The sequence below is a fragment of the Acanthopagrus latus genome, chromosome 17 (genome assembly GCF_904848185.1).
Source record: "Acanthopagrus latus isolate v.2019 chromosome 17, fAcaLat1.1, whole genome shotgun sequence".
Taxonomy (NCBI): domain Eukaryota; kingdom Metazoa; phylum Chordata; class Actinopteri; order Spariformes; family Sparidae; genus Acanthopagrus; species Acanthopagrus latus.
The window spans coordinates 21,549,264-21,571,081 of record NC_051055.1 but is presented as its reverse complement, the minus strand read 5'-3'; the positions used below and the strand labels follow the sequence as shown (position 1 = coordinate 21,571,081).

Here is a 21,818-nt window from a genome sequence, read left to right as displayed (position 1 = left end):
CGAGGGGGGAGAACTGTCGGATCTTTTAGATTATTTTGCGCTTGACAAATGATCCATTTGTCAATTACTTCATATGACTGCTTCTTAAATTTAACGTCAAACACATAATTATAATAAAATAACGGTTGATTGTGAATTACACGAAAACCGATCACTTGTTCCCCACGGAGAATAATGGTACCTGCAACTACAGTGAAAATTTACTTCCTGAAACTGAATTGGGAGATGACGATTTTTTGATTTTATGGTAGCCTATGTTTAGTAATATCTCTAAATGTAGCGGCTCTATGAGGCTAAACCTTTTTCTCCTTTTGTATATTGTATAGTTGCATGGTTCAACATTAAATCTGTGTGTGACCGGTATCTCTCAGTTAAACTATACCTCTATGTTGTGTTTCAGCAAATAAGCTAGCTACTGTGGCTAATTCCTCTAACCACCTTAGGTTAACCTGGCAATTATAGCTATTGGCGGTTGATTTATCGGTTTGTTTTCGTTGTAAAAAGTACCAAATAGCCTTCGTGACTGCTTTCCCAACACAGATAGAGCCAAGTCATGAGTGCAGACGACTTAAACCCCGCCGCCACACCCACTCCCTGTGAAGACACCCAAGGAGATGGACGATGGATGTCTATGGTGTGTGAAATAACCTCATTATTTTGAATTTTCTGTGAGTCGTTTCCCGGGTTTTATATAGCAAAAACATAACAGCAGCCATGCACTGTCAAGTTTTAAAGGTCTACATTGTCTCTAATATTACTTATTTTTAGTCTAAGTGAACAAAGCAGATTAATAATTAATTAATTGTCATTTATGTTCGATGGTATAAAGCTGTATAGTCATAATCCTGATAGATCCTTTCTTTGAATGAGCTTGTTTTTAGTTGTTTTCCTATCACATCTACATGGGAGTGTGCACAGATCTGTGATTTACTAATGAAGTCTTTTTAAATCTAATATTCAAGCTCATATCTCACAATTCACATGTTTAATGATATATGAAAAATTGTCTAAAAAGGGCAATTTTTTATGTTTTCTTATCTAAACACAAATCTACGTGAAGAATACCATGTGATGCTGCATTTTGTGGGATGCTTAATACTTTGTAAAAACAAAGTTAACCTTCTCCTTTTGTTCCCTTGCAGCACAACCGCTTTGTGTCTGACAGCAAAGACAAAGAACCTGAAGTCCTGTTTGTAGGAGACTCTCTTGTTCAGCTCATGCACCAATTTGGGGTAAACACAGATCACACACTTTCCTTTGTCTTATTTTGTGCACAGTGTGTGATATCTAGTCTTGTACTCATATACAATGAGCATGTGGATGCCTTGCCGTTGTGTTTTTCTCTGCAGATATGGCGACAGCTGTTCTCTCCTCTCCATGCCCTCAATTTTGGGGTGGGTGGTGATGCAACACAACATGTGCTGTGGAGACTGAGCAACGGTGAACTGGATAACATCAGCCCAAAGGTCCAAATCACAGCCAAAAATAGAGAACACGATCATGCTCGTTTATTCAGACAGTAGACCTATTGTTCTTAACTCTGTGATAAAATCATAATTCCAGGTACAGTATAACGACCTAGAACTATCAGTGACATGTGTCCAATCATGAATTCTTTTCTCTTTTGTTGCTTTAGGTTGTGGTGCTGTGGGTAGGCACTAACAATCATGGTCACACGGCTGAACAGATCTGTGAAGGTATCATGGCTATTGTCCAAGTCATCAAGAACAAGCTGCCCCAAGCCAGGACACTCGTACTTGTAGGTTTTTCTCTCATGCATTCCTTGTTATGATTGCCTGGATGTCTGTCTGGTATTGATGAATGAAGTTCATATGACCATTAAACTACAAAGTGATCTCACCCCTTTCAGTTCAATCTCAGCTTTGTGTGCTAAGGTAAACAATTGACATTTGAAGTTTGTTGAAAAGGGATTTAGGTTGTGTGCGTGAATGTTTTGGCGGTATGCCACTTTCCATGCTACATTTAGAAGGGCTTTACTTGTTTTGGAAGAGAGCTGAGAGTGAACTACATGTGAACTTGCTTTGTGTTTGGTTTGGTTAGGTAATGTCTACACTATATTTAAAAAAATATATTACAGAAATAAGTAAGTAAGTAACATCAGTAACATTCATAATTCTGTTTTCTAGGGTATTCTGCCCAGGGGTAAATCGCCAAACCGTCTGCGGGAGCGTAACGCCAGGGTGAACGCACTGGTCCAAGAGGCTGTGTCGTCCCTCCCCCATGCCTCTTTCTTCAATGTGGACCCAGGTTTTGTCCACTCCAATGGTAGCATCTCCCATCAGGACATGTATGATTACCTTCATCTGACCCCTCAGGGCTACCAGGCTGTGTGTGAACCACTGCACGCCCATCTCAAGTCCATGCTAGAGAAGCCTGCTGAGAACTGAGCAACCATGGCACTTACACTACCGCAGTGGTCCTCATCCCTGAGCCCGGAGAGCATCTCACTCAGCCTATTAACTCCTTGAATAATGGATACAATCAATTTAAGAGCTAAGTGCTGCTCACATTATTTGTGTAAGTCCTCTTCGTGGCCAGGGTTGGTGACCACTGTTACATACAATGGGACCATAAAGTCTTTTGTGTTTATGATACAGTCAGAAATTAAATGTGCTGTGCTAGAGAGAGACAAAGTCTTGCCTCAATTCCCGGTAAGCATCTGTTCCACTAGCATTTGACTCTTACATTTGATTATTTAATTCCTCTGCCACATAATGCATATGATGTATATGATGAGGGGAACGCGCAATCTATCATTTGTGAGAGTAACTACATGTGACAGGATGACACTAGAAGACACAGTTGTATATAAATACATCCAGATGGGCAGCATTTATGAATAAAGCCTTTAAAAGGATGCAGCAATTTTTATTCTCTTGCTGTAGGTCAAAAAATTATTCACTGTACTCATTAAACATGTAATTTATAACTGTGCTCTACATGTCATCCTTCAGCTCTCATGCCGAATTTACCTTGGAATATAAACTGATATCTGCTTTTCTGACACCGTCTATGACAAAATACACTGTCCGTCTGAGGTTACATGAACAGGAAGTCCCTGGAAAAAGTTGAAAGGCTGGTGCTTTAGTTACCAGAATATGTTTGGTAAAAGAATTGAGATACTAGAACTGTCCTTACCGGGAAATTGCTGTGATTTGTCATTTTGGTTTCTCAGTTTCACCAAGTTCCACAATATACATTTACTTGGCGATAGCTTTATTTTCTCTGTTGTGATGTCTGACGTTTTTTGTAAATGTTAATTTGAACAACCAAAAGTTTTTGATTGACCAATGCTGTCTGTTTGCTTTTTATCCTGTCACATGTCGTCTCATTATTGTCCTGTACATTTTTTTGCTTCACCCACTGTAACAGCAGCACTTCTTGACATGACAAGCTGTGTTTTATTGCAAACATAAATCTTTTCGAGTTGTTTGTGAAGTTGTACACATGTATCCAAAGTTGCTTGTGCTTCAAGTTTAATCTCATCTGCAACATTATGGCCCGCCAGACCTACTAAAAATGCTTTACTTCACACTAAAATGCTTCTGAGATTCTAGGATAAGGATTGTTCTCCAGAACTTGAATTATGCCTCCGGATGGCTGATTGTGTAAGTGATGAAAGAGTGCATTAAAATACGAAAAACAAGACGGTATCAGTGTCCTTTGATTGATCAGATCATATCGGTGCTGATACAGAGTATGCGGCATTGATAGCTACTGATGCAGTGATTGATTTTTTTATGCCTCAAGACTTATCATTAACCCAGTACACATGCACACATTAGGCCCAGAAAAGATTTATTGCTTTTGGTTGACTGGTTTCATTCTGTTCTCACAGAAGTGGAAAAGTTCATTTCTGTAACTTGATGAGGGTGAACAAGTCTCGCTTTGCTCCAGGCCTGTGCCCAGCTTTGTTAGGATCAGTGAAAGACATACTTTTTCCAGCATTTTTCACACAATACAATACCTCATACTTACCATTTCGGCTGATTATAGCAAGCATGATCTCACATGTGACAGTGTCGATGACTGATATTGAGCACCCATAATTGTGATTGATGGTAAGCCTGGAAGGACGTTATTTTTCACAACATGCATTGTAAATGAAACATAACCAGGAAGTGTAATGTGCGTTGAAATCCTTTTTATGTCTCATTTTCCTTGCATGTTTAATAAGTGTAAAAGCATACTGAAAACAGATTTGATGTCAAGTTTAATGAGTAAGAAAAAGGACAAAAGTCAAATTCGTATGTGACTCATTTAACCATTCAAAGTAAGATATTGAGTGTGGGAAAATTTTCAGCTTGACATTTGAAAACACAGGGCCATTTGGCATTCAAAGGCACTCGTGCATTCCATGTGGGTCCCACACTTTCTCACAACAATCAGCCATTACTCAAATCCTCAATCAGGTATTTTGGCAGCGATCCATTTCTTCTTTTAATTCACGTCCACCAACTGTAAAGGTGCTAGTTGGGCAAGGCGTACTTCATATAACTGAGTCAACAAATGCGCCACGGCTTCAGTTTCAGATGTCAACACCACCCTTTATAAGGAGGCTCAACAACAACCATTGTATTCCCTCACTTGGACTGAAGTTAGTGTGCATGCAGGATTAGTTTTCCTGGACTTATCGTTTTGTTCAACATGGGACCAAGAATGTTTCTTCTGCTGGTTCTTGGACTGCTCATTTTTACCGATCACAGCCAAGGTATTGTAAACTTTATCAGAATGAGATGAGTTTTTAAAGTAAGTTTAAATTCCATGTGTTTAATTATGTGATTGTCTTTTCAAAGGTCTTCCTGAGACCCATGAGCAATCCTTGATTGTCAGCACATTCACTGATGGTGCGTGAGGTTAATGTTTAAAAAAAACTTTCAGAAGATTGGTGCATTAATTGTCATCAAGTTTTTTTTTTTGTTTTTTTTTGTTTTTTTTTGTTTTTTTACGTAAAGGGGCACTATGTAACTTTTTCTCTACTTTTATTCTTGAACTGTAGGACCTCTAGATGGGCATTTGGCCCTTTTTTTTAACTCGAAAATATATGCTTGTTTTTCCTCTAATGTTTAAACACACGTCTTTCAAGTATGTTCTGGAAGTTTAAGCCTTAAACTCCCATATTCTGAGCCCAGCCTTAGCTCTTGCAAGCTGCTATTCCTTTCACCGAGAGCTCTTTCTCTGTTTGTTAATAAGCCCATAAAAAAGTTGCACAGTGCACCTTTAATTTAATCAAAATATTCATGTTCATCTTGTTGTTATTCATTTACTTCTAAGTGTAAAATATTAAATGTTTTCTAGCCTCTGACACTGGAAAACCACTGACTACTGCGAATCCAATCAACACTCCAAGGAAGCACAACAGACTGTGCAACTGTAAAGGTGACAGTAACATTATCACAGTTATAAACAAATCACACATTCCTTTAGTGTCTAATAAGTTTATTATGTATTCTGCTCTTTTTGTCTTGGTGTATTTGGGTCACCCAGGAAAGGAAGGAGAGGTGGCGAGTCCACGCTGCCTTTGTCAGGAGTCTGCCAAACGCAACGGCAGGCAGCAGAAAGGTGAGTTGATTCATGATATGATAAAGTTAAACAACCGGTAAAAAGTGAGATAAGAAAAGGACCCTTCAAAAATGTTTTAGAGATATTGATTTTGAAATATTTTGGAAAGAAAACTTAATTTGTTTTTTTTTTTCTTCTAACCCTATTGCTTCACCTGTCTCGATGTCTTCAAATCCAAAGTGAAACGATGGTGCCAGAGGAAAGAACACAAGAATCTGAAGAAATGCAGCCAGTTTTTCAAACCAAAAAAGGGCACAGCCTTTGCCCCCAGTGTCCCCATATGAACAACACTGAGAGGAACTCATAATATATGTGTGATGATCATGCAGTAATCACTGTAATCCATATTTCTTTGTACACACGATATATTTCTTATTAAAGAGCAAATGTTTTACAAAAAAGACGTCATGAATCAGCACAAAGACAATAAAGTCCTCACAAAACTGATTGTGTTGATTTTTTATTGATTGACAAAAAAACATTTACTTACAGTTCTAATATCATCACACACAAAAGAAAAAGTACAGGTGATCAGAATGAAGAATTGCAATTAATGGCAAAAGATTGTGAGGGTATTTCGAAAAGAACTGAGTTGTTACTCTTGTTAAACTTTGGATTATTATTATTTTTTTTGTCAAGGGCCTAAACAGCAGCCACCATATGAACTGCTTTTACTTGCTTATGATGATAACATTTAACACGAAAAACTAAACAGGCAGTGCAATGATAATAACAATAATAACAACAATGATGTGACATTTGTCCTTCCACTGTCAGTGTAAATTTGACTATTCAGTATTATACATAACTGACAAATTAAATTAAATTAAATTAAATTAAATTAAATTAAAGGAAATATCAAACAAAAACTGAAATCAAAGCCTGTCACACTCCAATATTCACATTCTTCTTTGCCTTCCAGTAAAACATCACAAAAAGTGTTAACAAGGCATCAAAATATTGACTATAGAGTACCTTCCCCTTAATTTTACTTGAAGATTGTTAACTATAGAGGGAGCAAAAGGCAGCATCACTGGATCTCAGAGGACTCAGTCGAACAGCACAGTGGCTGACAAAGCGAACAGACCCATCAGCATCAGACTGCCTTGGGATGGGATGAGGGTGGAGGCGTGACCTGAGAGGGAGAGAGAGATGGAAATAAAGACTGATAAAGAAACACGTCTGTTGTTCTGAAGTGAGAAGAAGTGAGTTAGATTTAGTAGGGAACAATGTGAGATGTGGTTAATTCTATGGCAGTTATCCTGTGTAGAGATTTAACAATATGTCAATTAGTTGGTCGAAAGAAAAAAAAAATTGCCAAATATTTTGTACAATATTTATCTCCCGAGCAAAAATGTGACAGAAATAGGCTTGTTCTAGTTTCTTAAATGTACGCATTTGCTGGTTTTCTTGAAGAGACTTTGGGTTTTGGATGGTGGGTTGGACAAAAAAAGCAATTTGAAGACATGACTGCGGGCTTTGGGAAATTATGACAAGAATGTTTCACAGTTTCTTTTCTTTTCTTTTCTTTCTTTCTTTCTTTTTTTTTTTACATTTTATAGACTAAATTATTGTGAAAATAAATAATTGTTGGATGCAGCCCACTGTCGGCAAAATTATTTGTGTAGATCAAGTTCAAATATTCCACTGTAAAAAAGCCAACAACAAGCGAATCAAACAAGATAAATACTAATTTTGAAATGATCCTATATAAGTTTTGCATCATATTTCAACCATTTTGCTTGAGACCTCATCTGATGCCACAAACTATTTTGAAGACTATTAAAGAACATTTTGGAAATTCTGTATCGACCACATCAAAAATAAGGAGAGAGGAGGAGTAAGGTTCACTCACCAATAGTGAAGGTTTTGGTCTTGTACATGGTGATATTGGTCACGGGGTTCATAGCCTTACATGTGTAGCTCCAGTTGCTGTCTTTGAGTGGAGTGAAAGTTATTTCTGAGCCAGTAATTTCAGATAAAGAATGATTGTTCACGAACCAGTAGAAATCACACTCCGGCCGGGAATCAGCATAGCATTTCAGAGACACAGGGATGCCAAATACTATAGCATCTTGAGTCAAGATTTTCACACTCAGAGGGCCGTCTGCAGACAGACAGAAAAACAAATGGTCAGAATCATTTTCAGTAAAACCATGAGTATTTTTGCACACATCAAATTTGTTCTGGTGCAGCTTGGAAAGCTTGAGTGTTAAAGCATTTTTCATTCAACATTTATATATATACACACACACACTGAATTCTTAAAAAACGGTATCAGTGAACTGAATGAGTTTGAAATAAAAACACCCTCCATTGTTTCCTACAACACTCACAGTTCACCAGCAGCATGTACGAGGAGCTATTATGGTGAGCAGCTTCATTGGCGGCAACACACTGATACATCCCGTCACTGTGGAGTGTCACTGGAGTGAAGTGCAGCATGTTGTTTTGAATGTGGTAGGACATGTTCGCTGCCTCCATGGAAGAGTTCATGTTGAGGTACATGTTGTCCTTCATCCAGTGGATCTTGTCATAAGGCCCCGTGACCACACAAGTGAGAGTGAAGTTCTCGTTGTTTATCGGGATCGTAGTGTTTTGGACCATCACTGACGTTATAGCCTCTGTGGACACAAAACATACAAGTAATTAGTGTTTGATGTTTCATACAGTCAAGTTGCGTTGCATACATGTTAAAGTAGAGTAGTGATCTGTGATACCACTGCTGTCACTAATAGTAATACAATACTAATACAGATAGAGATTAATTAAATGTGTTATCTTTTCTGGAAATTGATGTAAAATTACCTAAAATTCCTGTCCCAGTCAAGCCCAAAGTAAATTCAAGGCTGTTGTTGAATGATTTGGAGTACATGAATTGTTCTGGACTCTTTTGAAGGGTCACAGTCTGAACCGTCGGAAGCTTTGAAATTGCCTTGATCTACAGGAATTTGATCTCACTGAATTATTTATTATTTCTTCTCGCCTCAACTTTTTAATGCAAAATTAAGCCTGCTGATGACCCGGGAACTGGCCTATTAGCTGGAGAACACAATGGGTCCACATAAAAAAGTCTTACATGGTCTAGGTCCAACATTCACCAGAATTGAACACAAACACAATTGTTTTTCTAAGGTAATATCCAGATGCCTGGAAAAAAAACAACAAAAAATGCTGTTTTTGTGACCTCAAAATACCCCTGCTGAAGAGTTACATTAATCACTAAGTAATAAGAATACTTAATTTTCTTATTTGCACTAATTATCTGCAAAATAGTCAAAAACAATGAACAATAAACAGTAAAATGCATACAATTATATAAACACATTCACAATTACCACGTTTAGGCTTTAGAAAACCCAATTAAACTATACATTGCCAGTTTTGAAATTTCATTGGCTATATGATCGATAATCAAATAGCTGGTGTATACGTGGCTCAGAAGAGAAGGGAGGGAACAGAGGGAGGGAGAGAAAAAAAGCCTAGTTAACATAGGGTTAATAGAGTTGCTAATTTGCAATGTGTCCCGCTTGAGATATCAATTTTTACTTTGTGAATCGATCCTGGAAACAGTAACATTTGGGATCGGATGTATCTATATTTACGTATCAAGCCGCACGCTGCTATGTTTGAGTTTCCTTACCAACGACCTTGAGCATCTTGGAGTTTGAGCTGTTCTTCCCCGTCACAGCATTGTAGGCCACACAGGTGTATTCCCCACTCATAGTCAAAGACAAGGGGCCAGTTGTAAGCATCGAAGTGTTGGCCACCTCGGAGCCATTGAACCACCAGGTGAAGTTACTGGGGGGCATCGACTTGGCAGAGCATTCGAAGTCAACGGTACGTCCTGTCTCGGCATAAGCTGGCCCTTGAATGATGGGCTTCTTCGGTCCAACTGCAACAACAAAGGACATGGTAGGATCTCATGGATCTACTGTATATCTATTCCAATAACCTTGGATGATGCACACTTTATAAACTCTCAGTTTACAATAATCAGTGACATTAAATCCTTTAAATATTACTCACAGTTCACCAGGAGCATGTAAGGAAGGCTGGTCATGTTCTCAACGGCATTAATAGCCATACACTTGTAGTCGCCAGTATCATTGTATGCCAGTGGGTTGAAGGAGACTGTCATGTTATCCTTGGAGATAACAGTTGAGTTGTCTTCATGCAGCGGCTCATCATTTTTCATCCAGTACACATGGTCAGCAGGTCCAGTCACATTGCATGTTAGATTATAATAGTGACCTTCTATGGCAAGATTCATGGATGCTTCTATCTGTACATCTGTGATAGGATCTGAGAACAGAGCAAACATTCACAACTGTTAATCAAATCCCTCCCGAGCCACCGTTTCCCGTTGGTACACAGGAGAAACAATTTGATAAAAAAAACAAAACATAAAAGTGGCCATCCAAGTCTCACCAATAACAGTGAGCATCGTGTACGCAGTGCTGTTCTTGTCAGTGACGTTGTTGTAGGCCTCGCAGATGTATTTCCCACTCATGTCTTTGGTAAGAGGAGGTGTGTAATACTTCGACATATTGGCCACATTAGAACCATTGAAGAACCATTTGTAGGTGCTGGGAGGGTGTGAGGATGCGTGGCAGCTGAGAGTGACATTGTCTCCTGTCTTTGCCGCATTTGGACCCATGATAGTCGGCATATACGGTCCATCTAAGCACAAGGAGAGTACCTTAAACCACTAGTATTGAAGACATGTTCACATGACTGTCAACACATTCATAAGATGCAGAAGAGTACATTAATGAAGACAAACTTTGGACATCCCAAGACCAACAATCTGATATTTAGTTTATTTGAATTGAATCTACAAGATGTGTCCTGCCAAAGCCTCATCTGATCCCTCCTTAGTTAATGTTTGACCTCTATCCCCATCACATCCTTTCACGTTAGACGTGTAGGATTAAGAATACATGTAAAATGTTACTGCTTTTTGTTTATGCAACCAGGTATCACCCCAAAAGCTTGTCACAAACCTGCAACATAATACATCCCAGCTGGCTTTCAAAATAAAGGCACCACAGCTACTCAGTTTTAGTCACTGAAATTACTTAATTACATTCAGGAAAACATCATGGTTTGGCTTAAAATAATTGATTCCCTTAAAACAACTGATTTATCAACATTCATTATTGGTTTAGCAGTAATCAGTTACTCCACCCTAGCATTCTTGCTTTGTGGACTGTATTTGTCTTTTACTTAAGCTGTTATTGCCCCCTGCTGGTGCTGCACCTTCATACACTGATGTACTTGTAATGCCAAGTGAGGCAAACCATGGCATTCACACACACCGGCCTCCTGTGGAGCGATGGGTCTATTACACACCTGGTCTGAGACTAAGCTGATCCATCCATTCCAGCCTCTAGATCATTTTGTCAGTAGGCCTATCAGCGAGGCGTAAAAAATACTCTTATGTCACTGAAACGTTTTTTTTTTTGTTTTTGTTTTTGTTTTTTTATGGCTGTTTAAGCAGAGGGAATTCAAAAGAATCACAATGACAACCCACTTCTACTTTTAAAAGGTGCCTTGTTTTTTTTCTCAGCACTTTTGTAATATAATTTTGTTTGTTTGTTTGTTTGTTTGTTTTAAATTGGGGAAAAAATAAGTGCAAAATTCCAGGCATGTGTTTGCACTTAACTTTTTTCTTTTATTTAAAAGAAAATCTGGCCCTTCGTGGAATGTGCCTAACCTACAGTATTCGATGTGCAAAGTCTGTCACACGCAGAGAAAAGAAAGATAGAAGGAGAGATTCAGATACTTACAGCTGACTTCCACCATGAAGGGGCTGCTGGTCATGTTGCTCACATAATTAAAAGCCTGGCATGCATAATGTCCATTATCTGACTGTTGGACTGGGTTGAGAGTCAGCGTCTTGTTGCCCATGCTGAAGTCTGTTGTATTGTCAGCGTAAATGAGATTACCATTCTTCCACCACTGAATTCTGTCCACGGATCCAACCACCTCACAACACATGGTGAACGACTTGTGAAGTATAGCTGGTCCACCTGTTTGATTCACCACGACTGATGCAAGTGGGTCTATAGGATGAGAAAAATAACAGTGATTTAAATTCACACATTTGAGTTGAGTGAATGTGGCAAATGTGACTGTAAAATCAGTCGCTGACCTTTTGAGAAATATGCTTATTTGCTTTTTTGAGAGTTAGATGGGAAGATCAACACCAATCTCATATCTTTTAGTTTTATGTGTATGATGCTACAGCCAGTAGCCAGTTAGCTTAGCTTAGCATAGAAATTGGAAAGAGCTAACCTGATATACCCTGATGCCACATGTTTGTTTTTACACTCACACACACACACGGAATGATGTAGCATATTAAGTAATGAGCCTTAGAGGTAGATTTTGTTATCTTTGGACTGAACCAGGCTTGCATTTTTTCCCCGATTCCAGTCTCAATGCTAAGCTAAGCTAAAAGGCTGCAGGCTGGTGGTAGCAATTCTCCAGTCGAAGGCTTAGTGAGACACCAAATAAGCCGTCTCTCCAAAATATCAAATCTTTTTTTTTTCATTTCTTTAAAACTAGCGTGTCTCTGCTGAGATCATAACATAAAAGAGGCAAAACATTTTTAAATCCAACTTACCCAAAACCATGATCATTGCACTTGCGCTGGCGAACCTGGATGTGACCGTGTTGTGGAGTAAGCATTTGTAATTTCCTGAGTTGCTCTCTGCAACACTCTCCAGATTTAGCTGTGGGCCAGATTGATTCAGATACATCCCATCAACCATCCACTGGATGGTCTCCTGAGGTTTGGATTCAGCTGAGCACATCAGCGTGATGTTGCTTCCTGTTCTGTGGATGTGCCTCATGGGCATGACCGTCATTGTTACGTTACTTGGACCATCTGGTGGAACAACAACAGAGAAATTTTGTTAGTAGGTTGTTTGACTGGACTTTGTTAATACTGTTGGCTGATACGTTGTTTTGTGAAAACTCACAGCTGATATTCAGCTGCACAGGAGCGCTGATTTCATGGCTGATACCGTTGGACACATTGCACGTAAATGGCCCCTTGTCATAGCGGGTTACCATGGCAATAGTGAGGTTGGCGCCTCCATTGCTGAACTGCACTCCTCCACCTGCTGTGACCACAGAGCTGCCATTCATCCAAACATAAGACAGGGACGTGCCCTTGGACACGGAGCACATGAGAACTGCTGTGTCATTGAACTCCACCAGGTTGGTTTCGCTTGCTTTCAGAGTCACGTTTGAAATTGGCACTGCAAAGAAGGAAAAAAGACAAGCCATTTGTCATCCAGTTGAAAGAGCTGATTGCAGCTGACAGACATGTAGACATGTAATAGTAGGTATAGGTGAAAACGTGACCCATATATGAACTCAACTGAAGTTTGTATTATCCCTGCTTGAGAAGATGGTGTTGATTTCATAATTCATGGTGCAAACTGAAATAAGCCAATAAACATTTCTCTCTGTACCATCATCTGATTGAAATTTAGATTTTGCCTGGGATTTTAGAAGACTAACATTCAAAACTGGTGACACCCCCATCAGCCTCAATTGTACTAAGATAGTGAACTTGCAAAACAAAAATTGTCTATGACAGCTCGACAGCATGTTGACTGAAAAAATAAGGTCATTAGAAATACTTACAAAAGTGTTTAGTTACCAGCATTCAAGTACCATAGTGCCTGAGTTCAGCCTCAGAGGGCCACTGGATAAACACTCTATGTCTTGTTTTCCACAGCGACTAATAACCAGTAATGCACTGCAATGCATTTTAAAAGTGTGACCTGATACCGATGGCAATGTTTAAATGAACAATCTGCCCAATAATTGATGCCCACACAGATTTTGTGCCATGGAAACAAAACAAAAACAAAAAAACAACTTAACTGTTTGAAAGTAATTATATAAAATAATCCCATCATTACATAATCATTGAAAGAGCACAAATTGATGAATTTGTTTATCTAATTTGTTTAGGCATAAAAAAGTCAGTCAGTGTTGATCTTTCTCTTCTGATTAAAATTTCTTCTCCAAAACTACATAGTGCACTTTTAATCATAAGAATGTTTAAGAACTGACATCACCTTACAAACTGATGGCGGCGGTGTCACGAGGCATGATATACCAGTTCAAAATTGATACGTCTCCTCCGTTTTGCCGGAGAGTGATATTTATTTATTCAGCAGCAGTCAACAAGGTGATAGTTGGCTGATACCAATGTTTGGTCGATATATCGGTGCATCCCTTACAAATAATGTATGCGACAGTAGTGACAGTTTCTGCAACAGACACATTATGTTTAAATATGTTCATGTGTGTTTGATGATTTAAATTTGTACATTAGTCCAAACAGTTCTTTATCAAATAAAAAATATTCATCCAAAATCCCCTATTTATTTAATCTGAGGACTGAAACTTAGACTTAACGATACCTTGACCTGCAACTGTCCAAAGTCAAGGTGACCGTCATGGCTGCTTACTCCAACACAGCTCCGTTCTTTTGTCTTGCAAATCAACACTCAAGGTTGACACTGCAGTATGCAAATACTATCTGCTGATAGATTGCAGTTTTTTGAATGGCTGAATAAGGTTCATTTTGTATACACTTATGGCATGTAAGAAAGTATATGAGGGAGTTAGTGCACATGAGAAGTGATAAAGTGATCCTTACCTTGGACTGACAGGGTCAAATTAGCACGAAACGAATTGAATGCCTCCAATATGTACACTCCAGAGTCGCCCACCTCGAGTGACTTTATAGTCAGTGATGAGGTGGTTGAATCAAATGTCACCCTGTCCTTCCAATCCATATCTATCATCGCATTTCCAGAGGCTATAAACACAATGATGCCCATGTCAGCCGACAGCCATATCCCTGTAGTGACCTCGGTCTGGCTGGAAAGTGTGACATTGCTGCCCACTTGTATGGGGTTCTCAGAGGCGTGTATACTCTGGCTATGTGCAGGAGCTAGAAACAGAAAGCAAGGAACAGACAATATTCAGTCATTCTTAATTAAACATTGGTCATTGTACATAAAAAAAAAATAAATAAATAAATAAAACATTTAGATTTACAAACTCTCTCGGCTCTCATTTTCTGAACTGAGGATTAGTATGATAAAAAATCAAAAATAATTTCAGGTAAAAATAATTCAACCATACCTGTTTTAAAGGTAAGTGTGGCCAAGATTAGAACAAACACCAGTCGAGACTCCATTGCAGTCTTTTTCTCTTCTCCTTTCGGTGGGAACCTTCCTGCCAGCTAAATGTGCTTGTCTCTGGCCGTGATAAATTCAAACCTGATGATTTAATATGGTTGCAACCGGCTCCTTATCAGCAAATATTTGCTCTGCATCAGTCCAGCGTTCTGTTCTCAAGTAAATGCTTACCCCTAGTCTCCCATCATCATTATACCTCACTGCCTTGGCCACACCTTGTTTTGCCCTGCTCCACCAGAGACTGTACAGGTACACAGCAAGGTGTGCCCATTTACTGTAAACCGCAGTTGCTCTGCCACTTTCTGCCAAACAGAGGAGGGGAAGGAGATATTTGTGAGTGCACTATATGAATTGGAAGGGTACCAAGAGCGAGGACCGGTTTCACTGTAGTCTAATGCTATCGATAAATGTTTCTGAGCAGTGACCTGCTCAACACTTTTTCCCATAATGCAGGTGGTGTAAACAATGGTGTTAAGACTGCTTACATTAAGGGAAACTTAGACGGTAAAAAAAAAGAAAAATAGCACGGAATCAGCTAATCTTTTCTCTTGACTTAACGAGAATGTTAAAGTTTTTGATATTTCAAATGAAGGGCGGCTGTAGCTCAGCAGGTAGAGCAGGTCGACTAGTGATCGGAAGGTCACTGGTTCAAAACCCGGCTCCGGGCAAGGTTGAGCTGCATGTCGAAGTGTCCTTGAGCGAGATACTGAACCCCACATTGCTCACTAGTGAGGGCCCTGCAATGAGCTGGCGACTTGTCCAGGGAGTACCCTGCCCTCACCCTGAGACAAGGCTGGGATTGGCTCCAGCAGCAACACCCCATGGAAAGGGATAAGCGGTTCGGACAATGACATGACATATTTCAAATGAAACTACCACAGTTTATACTTGTGAACACAAGTTCATTCAACTCATTAAAACACGTTTCTGAAGAAATCTGATCGGCATATTAGAAGACTTACCAGCATGCATTGTTTGAAAGTTAAAACTCTTCTGAGACTCTACTTTTTCATAGTCTGAAAAAACAGTATGTGAGAGAAATATGCTGCGTATCCTTAATTCATTGTGAGACAAGTTGTCTACTTTTAGAATAATGAAAAAGTTGATAAGCATCATAAAGGTTTGTGGTGAACTGAGTCTTTGACCAATCACACAACTGACATAGTTGAAAGATGTGTTGCTCAGCCAGAAAGTCATATGGGGAGTAAGTTTTTTAAGTTTCATTCTGAACATTTCATCATACTGAAATAATTACAGCGGTTCAGGTGTGTTTCATAAATCCAACACAATACAAATAGGGCCAACAAAGACTTGATAGTACAAAGCAGCAGAATTGTAGACAAAGGTTTTGGTTCTGGTTTTTTGCACATGTTTGAGGTATGTGGGTGTGGTTGTGTATTTTCCTGCTCACTTTGTGTACTCCTTATCAGCCTTTCAATTCATTGTTTGATGAGTTAACATATTACAACATACTCGGTCAAATGAAAAAATTCCTTCACATCAGTAGTGTCAATCAGATCAGTTTATAGTAATATTCACTTTTTCCCATAATTTAATTGCTGAATTATGATGCAAAAAACATTTCAAGACACACAGTGATGGTTTTGAATGCTGTATTTGTTCACTGTGCTGGATTTAATTCTTTGCAGTCGTCATGGACTGAATGACACACCAGCGCCTGTGAAAGAGAAGCAGTTGGTCATCAGTTAGTCAAGTTACAGTGTTTGTCTTCACATAATATCTGTTCTCTCACACGAAAGTGCTCTCATTCAAACTGTACATTCCTTCTCCTTCAGAACATATTCAGTGAATAACATTAGCTGCGCCCACACCTAATAAGAGACAGACAGACGATCAAACATTTTTTTTTTTTACTATGTCATTTTAACCTTTGAAGCCCCAGGCCAATTTTCTAGGGTTAGAGTTAAGGTGATTCACAAAGTTTGATGGTTAGTTGTTTATTTGAGTAGTGTTTGGGCTGTGTTTAGGTCATATGAATATGTTTTTTACACGTTGTAGCCCAGCTTCTGCTGTTTAATTTGATATATGACCATATTCTTTCCTAATTAGTGCAGTAATGGCTCTGTGGTTGTTCTGCATGTCTTAAGGGTTAGGGGTTGGGGTTAAACAAAGGGGTTAAGAAGGACAAGAAATTCCCTGAACGGGTTTGGATTTGGGACAAAATGTCTTTCAACTTACGCTAGATCAGAATCTGTCACAACCATTTAGACCAAACTATTAAAGGGACACTTTGTAGTTTTGGAATGGAAATTTAAACTCGGAATTTCGATATTTACAAATAAATGAGGCAATAATACACACTCAGAAGTAAATAACATTACTGAATAAACAAAAATCTGAATTTAAGCAGAAATGTCATTGATTTGAAGGGATCATTTTACCTCTTTTTCTGCCTTGAGACATTTTGTTTTCCTTCCAGTTAGTGTTTTAGACTCTTGACAACCAGGCTATTTCAAGTCTGGCTATGGTCTAGTGGGCATTTCTGATTGAAAAAAAGATCGTAGTATTGATCAAGGGTTATACTTCTTATCTATAAAACTTGCCTTTTAGAAGAAGGGTCCAAACAATAACAGCAGAGGCAGCAGCCACACACTGACTGCCTGTTGTTCAGATCCTGACTCTGCGGGAACAGAGCAAAGTGAGGATGAAGTTGGGAACAGATGGAGAAATACAGTATGGAGATTGATGTCAAGATATAAACAAACTCACTTGATATCACGATGTTTGTGGTGATGGTGCTGTTCATGTTGGTGTGATTGTTGAAGGCCAGACAGGAATATGGACCGCTCTGGTCCTCACTGACACTGAACAGCTGCAACAGTGGACCTGTGGTGTTCACGAGCTCGCCTCTGACGGCCCACTGGAGCAGAGCAGGAGGATTGGACTGAGCTGAACAGAGCATGGTCAGATTGGATCCAACTGAAAAGGAAGTGCTGTTATTTCCATTCACTGTTAGGGCCATGGTGTCTGGACCATCTGAGAAAAGAGAAGAGGAGTGGCAATCAGCATTTCAGAGCTCTGATGGTGAAACTGGACTGAATTGATGGAGGGGAAGAGAAATAACTCACAGCTGATGGTAAAGTTTAATGCATCACTGGTGCCATTACTGACAGGATTGAGCACACGACACATGAACGGTCCCCGGTCATAGCGGGTCACGTTGACTATAGTGAGAGTGGAGTTTCCAACTGTGAGCTGAACTCTGTCACTGGCTGTAACCTCAGAGCTGCCGTTCATCCAGAGGAAAGAGAGAGAGGATCCAGACGAGACGGAGCACTTGACGACTGCTGAGCCATTGAACTCCATCAGGTTGGTTTCATTCACGCTCAATGTCACATTTGAAATGGTCTCTGTGGGAGACAAGGTTCAAGGCGTGTCAACATATTGTACATTGTGAGGATTTGTTGTACACAAGCAACGGAGGAACGGCAGCCATACAAAAAACTATATGTCAGTGCTACATAGGCCTGTATTCTGTTGCCACTGTGTTACACCTGTACAATCTGATGCCCTCTAATATGATATCTATCTGTATAAAGCTTATTATCTTAAGTGCTTGTTCACACAGTTTGGTCCCGAGAACATAGCTGAATGTAGTGTTGGGCTACACTATGTTAAGAAATGTTACCTTTCCAATTACATACACGAAGAGCGCAAGTTATCAAAAACACCTCTCAATAATCTAATTAACACCTCAATCCCAATATATTAATGACAGTGTCAAAAAAAAAGAATATGATTTTACCTCTGCCAAGGAGGTTGTGTTTCACCTGTGTCCGTTTATTGGTTGGTTTGTCAGCAGCTTTACACAATAACTACTTAAAAAAGTTTTTAAAAAATCAGTATACACAAAATGGTCACATTGGACAGGACACACTTTTACGTTGTATTACATAGATTAAATGTAAATACTCAACCCCACTGTCTTCAGAAGGGCATGTTATCTAAAACCAGGGGTGGATGTCACTAAACACATCCGGTCAAATAACCGGAACCAAGTTGTTTTGTTCATTTACTTTCTTGCCCACATGGAGCCACTGTGTGGGCAGCACGGCACAGTGGTTAGCACTGTTGCCCCACAGCAAGAAGGCCAGGGCACCTCCCCCGTGCTCTCCCTGTGTCTGCGTGGGTTCTACCTGGGTAATCAGGCTTCCTCCCACAATCCAAAGACAAATGCAAAAAGTTAAACTGTCTGTAGGTGTGATTGGTTGCTTGTCCCTATGTGTCCTTGTATGTCAGCCCTGTGATGAGCTGGCAACTTATCCAGACTGTATCCCGCTGCTCGCCCAATATCAACTGGGATTGCGCCCCCCCGACCCTGAAAAGGTTAAGCGGTTACAGATGATCGATGGATGAAACATCTTGAATTTTTTGGGTACTAATCAAGCTATTTCACAAGAGCATTACAAATAATTACCCATTATTAAAGGTATTTATTACTCTTAAACTCTCAAAAAAGACAGCTTTAATAGAAAATGCTCCAAGTGGATTGAAATGAAATATTTTGATAAATCAAAGTGACCTTATCATGTGAGATAAAGTGCAAAACATGGTACAAAACATACTTTTGTAACCCTAGATAGCATAAACAGGCTTGGTGAAACTGCAGGAACCGGCAGAGTGACCAGATAAAGGTGAGGCTTGACAGACACAGAAACTGCCCAGACGTCATGTGATCCAAAGGGCGACAAAACCAAAACACATGCGGGTTCTCACAGCAAATAGAGAGCTGCAGTATTAAAGTCTACTGTTGTCGGTCCAGATGTCACGAGGCAGAGACACGTATTTCCTTAAGAGCTTTCTGAACACTGCACAGAGTTCCACTTTTTCATTACAACAGGAACCTGTTCCAGTAAAAAGGGAAGTGTAAACATTTAATCAGCACATTTTGCGCCACCCTCTCCCACGTTCACTGCAATGAGTTGCAAAAGATTCTGAACTGATAATGTTCACAGTTTCTTTTTATACCTCCATATATTTATTTTGATGTTCTTATCATGCTTAATGTAACACTTCTTGTTTTTAGCTAGCTTACTTGTTTGGCTGTTGTCCTCATTTACCCTTAAGATGTACACTTGTCCTCTTTGGTTGTCTCTGTGTACACACCACTTGTTTCATTACAGCTTCTGTGTGTCTCTGTGACTGATTTCCTTGTTGTCTGTACATCAGTGTACATATTTACATTTCTTTGTGAATCAGGTTCAACAGATGATATAAAAAATCTTTTTATAAGTGCATGACATTAGCTGGGAAATGTTTAAATTTAAAGATTCTTTAGATATTTTTAGGTAAAAGGTGTATTTGGATTTAAAGTGAAATTATAGAACAATCATCTCATAAAACATATTTACCCAATAATACCCGCAGCCTCCTTCAAAGCACTCTCCCAGTTTAAGGTCAGTAAGAGAGATGACTATGATGCAGGAAATGAAGAATGATAAAGGATTAACCAGCTGAAATGTCCTTGAAGGAGATATTCAGTTTGAAAAACAGCTTATATTTATAGTAATATTTATAGTAATGCTAACAAAGAAAAAGTTAAAAACATAATCTTTTGCTCCTCTTTGCTCCTAAGAATGCATAATAATGATGATGATAATAATAATAGTAATAATAATAATAACAACAACAACAACAACAACAACAACAATAATAATAATAATGATAATGATAATAATAATAATAATGATGATAATGATAATAATAATAATAATAATTATTATTATTATTATTATACATTATTTAGTTCTTTAGCCATGTTGTCTTAAAATGACTAATAAATGAACATTTAATTTCTTTAATAAAACATAATGGTAACACTTTACAATAACACACTACGATACTACGCTACAGTAAGGATGAGTATAATGAGTCATAATGATTTAAAGCAACGTGAAAGCTTTGATAAAACTGTGTTTTGCATCTGATGACCAGTTAAATATATATATATAAAATTTTAAAAAAAATGTTTTCATTATTAACTGGGATTTTTTTTTTTTTATCAGTGGATTTTTTGGTTGTTTGCTTTTTAACGAGATTGCTGATAAGATAGATACAATTAAGAATGCACAACTTTGGCTCTGATGTAAGCAGTGGCAGCATTTAATCTACATCTGAAGTTATCAAATAAATGTACAATATGTGCCTCTAAAATAAAGTCGAGTGGAAGTGTAAAGTAGCAGAAAATGGAAATCTCCAAAGTACCTCAAAATTCTGCTCAAGTTAACCCTAACCCTGAATATATGATAAGTTGATACATATGAAAGTTCTGATAAAAACACCCCTCATGTGGACAGTACATGGGTTGGTTTCCATGAAGTCTCCAATAGATGAACTATTGAATACTCTCAACCTTGATTAGCAACTGTTTGTCCAGTCTTACCCACAACAGTGATGGAGGCATTGGCCTGCAGCTGGGGGTCGCTGCCCTGCACTACGTAGACTCCTGAGTCCACCACCGAGACGGAGCTCAGGGTCAGAGCTCCGGTGAGGATGTTGACCGACGCCCTGCCAGCGTGACTGGGGAAAACCGCCTGCTGCTCCCCGATCCAGGTGAGGATGACAGACTCTCCCACTGCCCAGCTTCCACTTTTGATAGCCGTGGAGGGAGACAGAGACAGCGTCACGGTGTCGCCGGCTGTAGCTGGATTGACAGAGGGCTTGACCTCCACAGCAATGGAGGTCAAAACACCTGAAGAAGACAAAAATGTTCATACTCTCATGGAAAATAAATGATACAACAGGCCTTATCACAAATCCATCAACGTACCCTGTATTAAAGCCAGCAGGACAATAACAGAAGTACCCACTCTTTTCTTCTCCATGGTGTGTCGATGTTCTGAGGATGTTCTCACTATTTCCCCTCTGTTATATTACACATACGTCCAGCCCCCTAGCATAAATAAATACCTACCTGCAGTAGCGACCCCAGTTCTTATCTGCAGGTGTTTCTGGTTATATGGTGGTCACTCTTGTCAA

General features: G+C 39.1%; 2 protein-coding genes across 2 annotated transcripts; one reads left to right on the top strand and one right to left on the bottom strand.

The window, feature by feature from the left end:
* Nucleotides 1-180: 180 nt before the first annotated feature.
* pafah1b3 lies at nucleotides 181-3,672 on the top strand. The gene is made up of 6 exons (XM_037075410.1): nucleotides 181-247; nucleotides 541-634; nucleotides 1,143-1,232; nucleotides 1,350-1,466; nucleotides 1,637-1,759; nucleotides 2,148-3,672. Exons 2-6 carry the CDS (start codon nucleotides 554-556, stop codon nucleotides 2,406-2,408), a joined length of 672 nt encoding a protein of 223 aa, XP_036931305.1. The 5' UTR covers nucleotides 181-247; nucleotides 541-553; the 3' UTR covers nucleotides 2,409-3,672.
* Nucleotides 3,673-6,027: 2,355 nt separating this feature from the next.
* LOC119005715 (carcinoembryonic antigen-related cell adhesion molecule 5-like) lies at nucleotides 6,028-21,818 on the bottom strand. The gene is made up of 15 exons (XM_037073585.1): nucleotides 21,610-21,818; nucleotides 21,223-21,531; nucleotides 17,909-18,190; nucleotides 17,550-17,816; nucleotides 17,389-17,460; nucleotides 14,273-14,569; nucleotides 12,573-12,854; nucleotides 12,215-12,478; nucleotides 11,376-11,651; nucleotides 10,015-10,266; nucleotides 9,613-9,888; nucleotides 9,227-9,478; nucleotides 7,920-8,207; nucleotides 7,439-7,690; nucleotides 6,028-6,718 (listed from the first exon to the last, which is right to left on the bottom strand). Exons 1-15 carry the CDS (start codon nucleotides 21,662-21,664, stop codon nucleotides 6,633-6,635), a joined length of 3,510 nt encoding a protein of 1,169 aa, XP_036929480.1. The 5' UTR covers nucleotides 21,665-21,818; the 3' UTR covers nucleotides 6,028-6,632.

What these genes read in the sequence shown, in the direction of transcription:
- pafah1b3 (XM_037075410.1), top strand. Translation starts at nt 554, where the DNA reads ATGAGTGCAGACGACTTAAACCCCGCCGCCACACCCACTCCCTGTGAA. An exon ending in TGGATAACATCAGCCCAAAG is followed by an intron (nt 1,467 to 1,636) that starts GTCCAAATCACA and finishes TTGTTGCTTTAG; the next exon opens with GTTGTGGTGCTGTGGGTAGG. An exon ending in AAGCCAGGACACTCGTACTT is followed by an intron (nt 1,760 to 2,147) that starts GTAGGTTTTTCT and finishes TCTGTTTTCTAG; the next exon opens with GGTATTCTGCCCAGGGGTAA.
- LOC119005715 (XM_037073585.1), bottom strand. Translation starts at nt 21,664, where the DNA reads ATGGAGAAGAAAAGAGTGGGTACTTCTGTTATTGTCCTGCTGGCTTTA. An exon ending in TGTGCAGCTGAATATCAGCT is followed by an intron (nt 12,479 to 12,572) that starts GTGAGTTTTCAC and finishes TTGTTCCACCAG; the next exon opens with ATGGTCCAAGTAACGTAACA. An exon ending in GTACATGCTGCTGGTGAACT is followed by an intron (nt 7,691 to 7,919) that starts GTGAGTGTTGTA and finishes GTCTGTCTGCAG; the next exon opens with ACGGCCCTCTGAGTGTGAAA.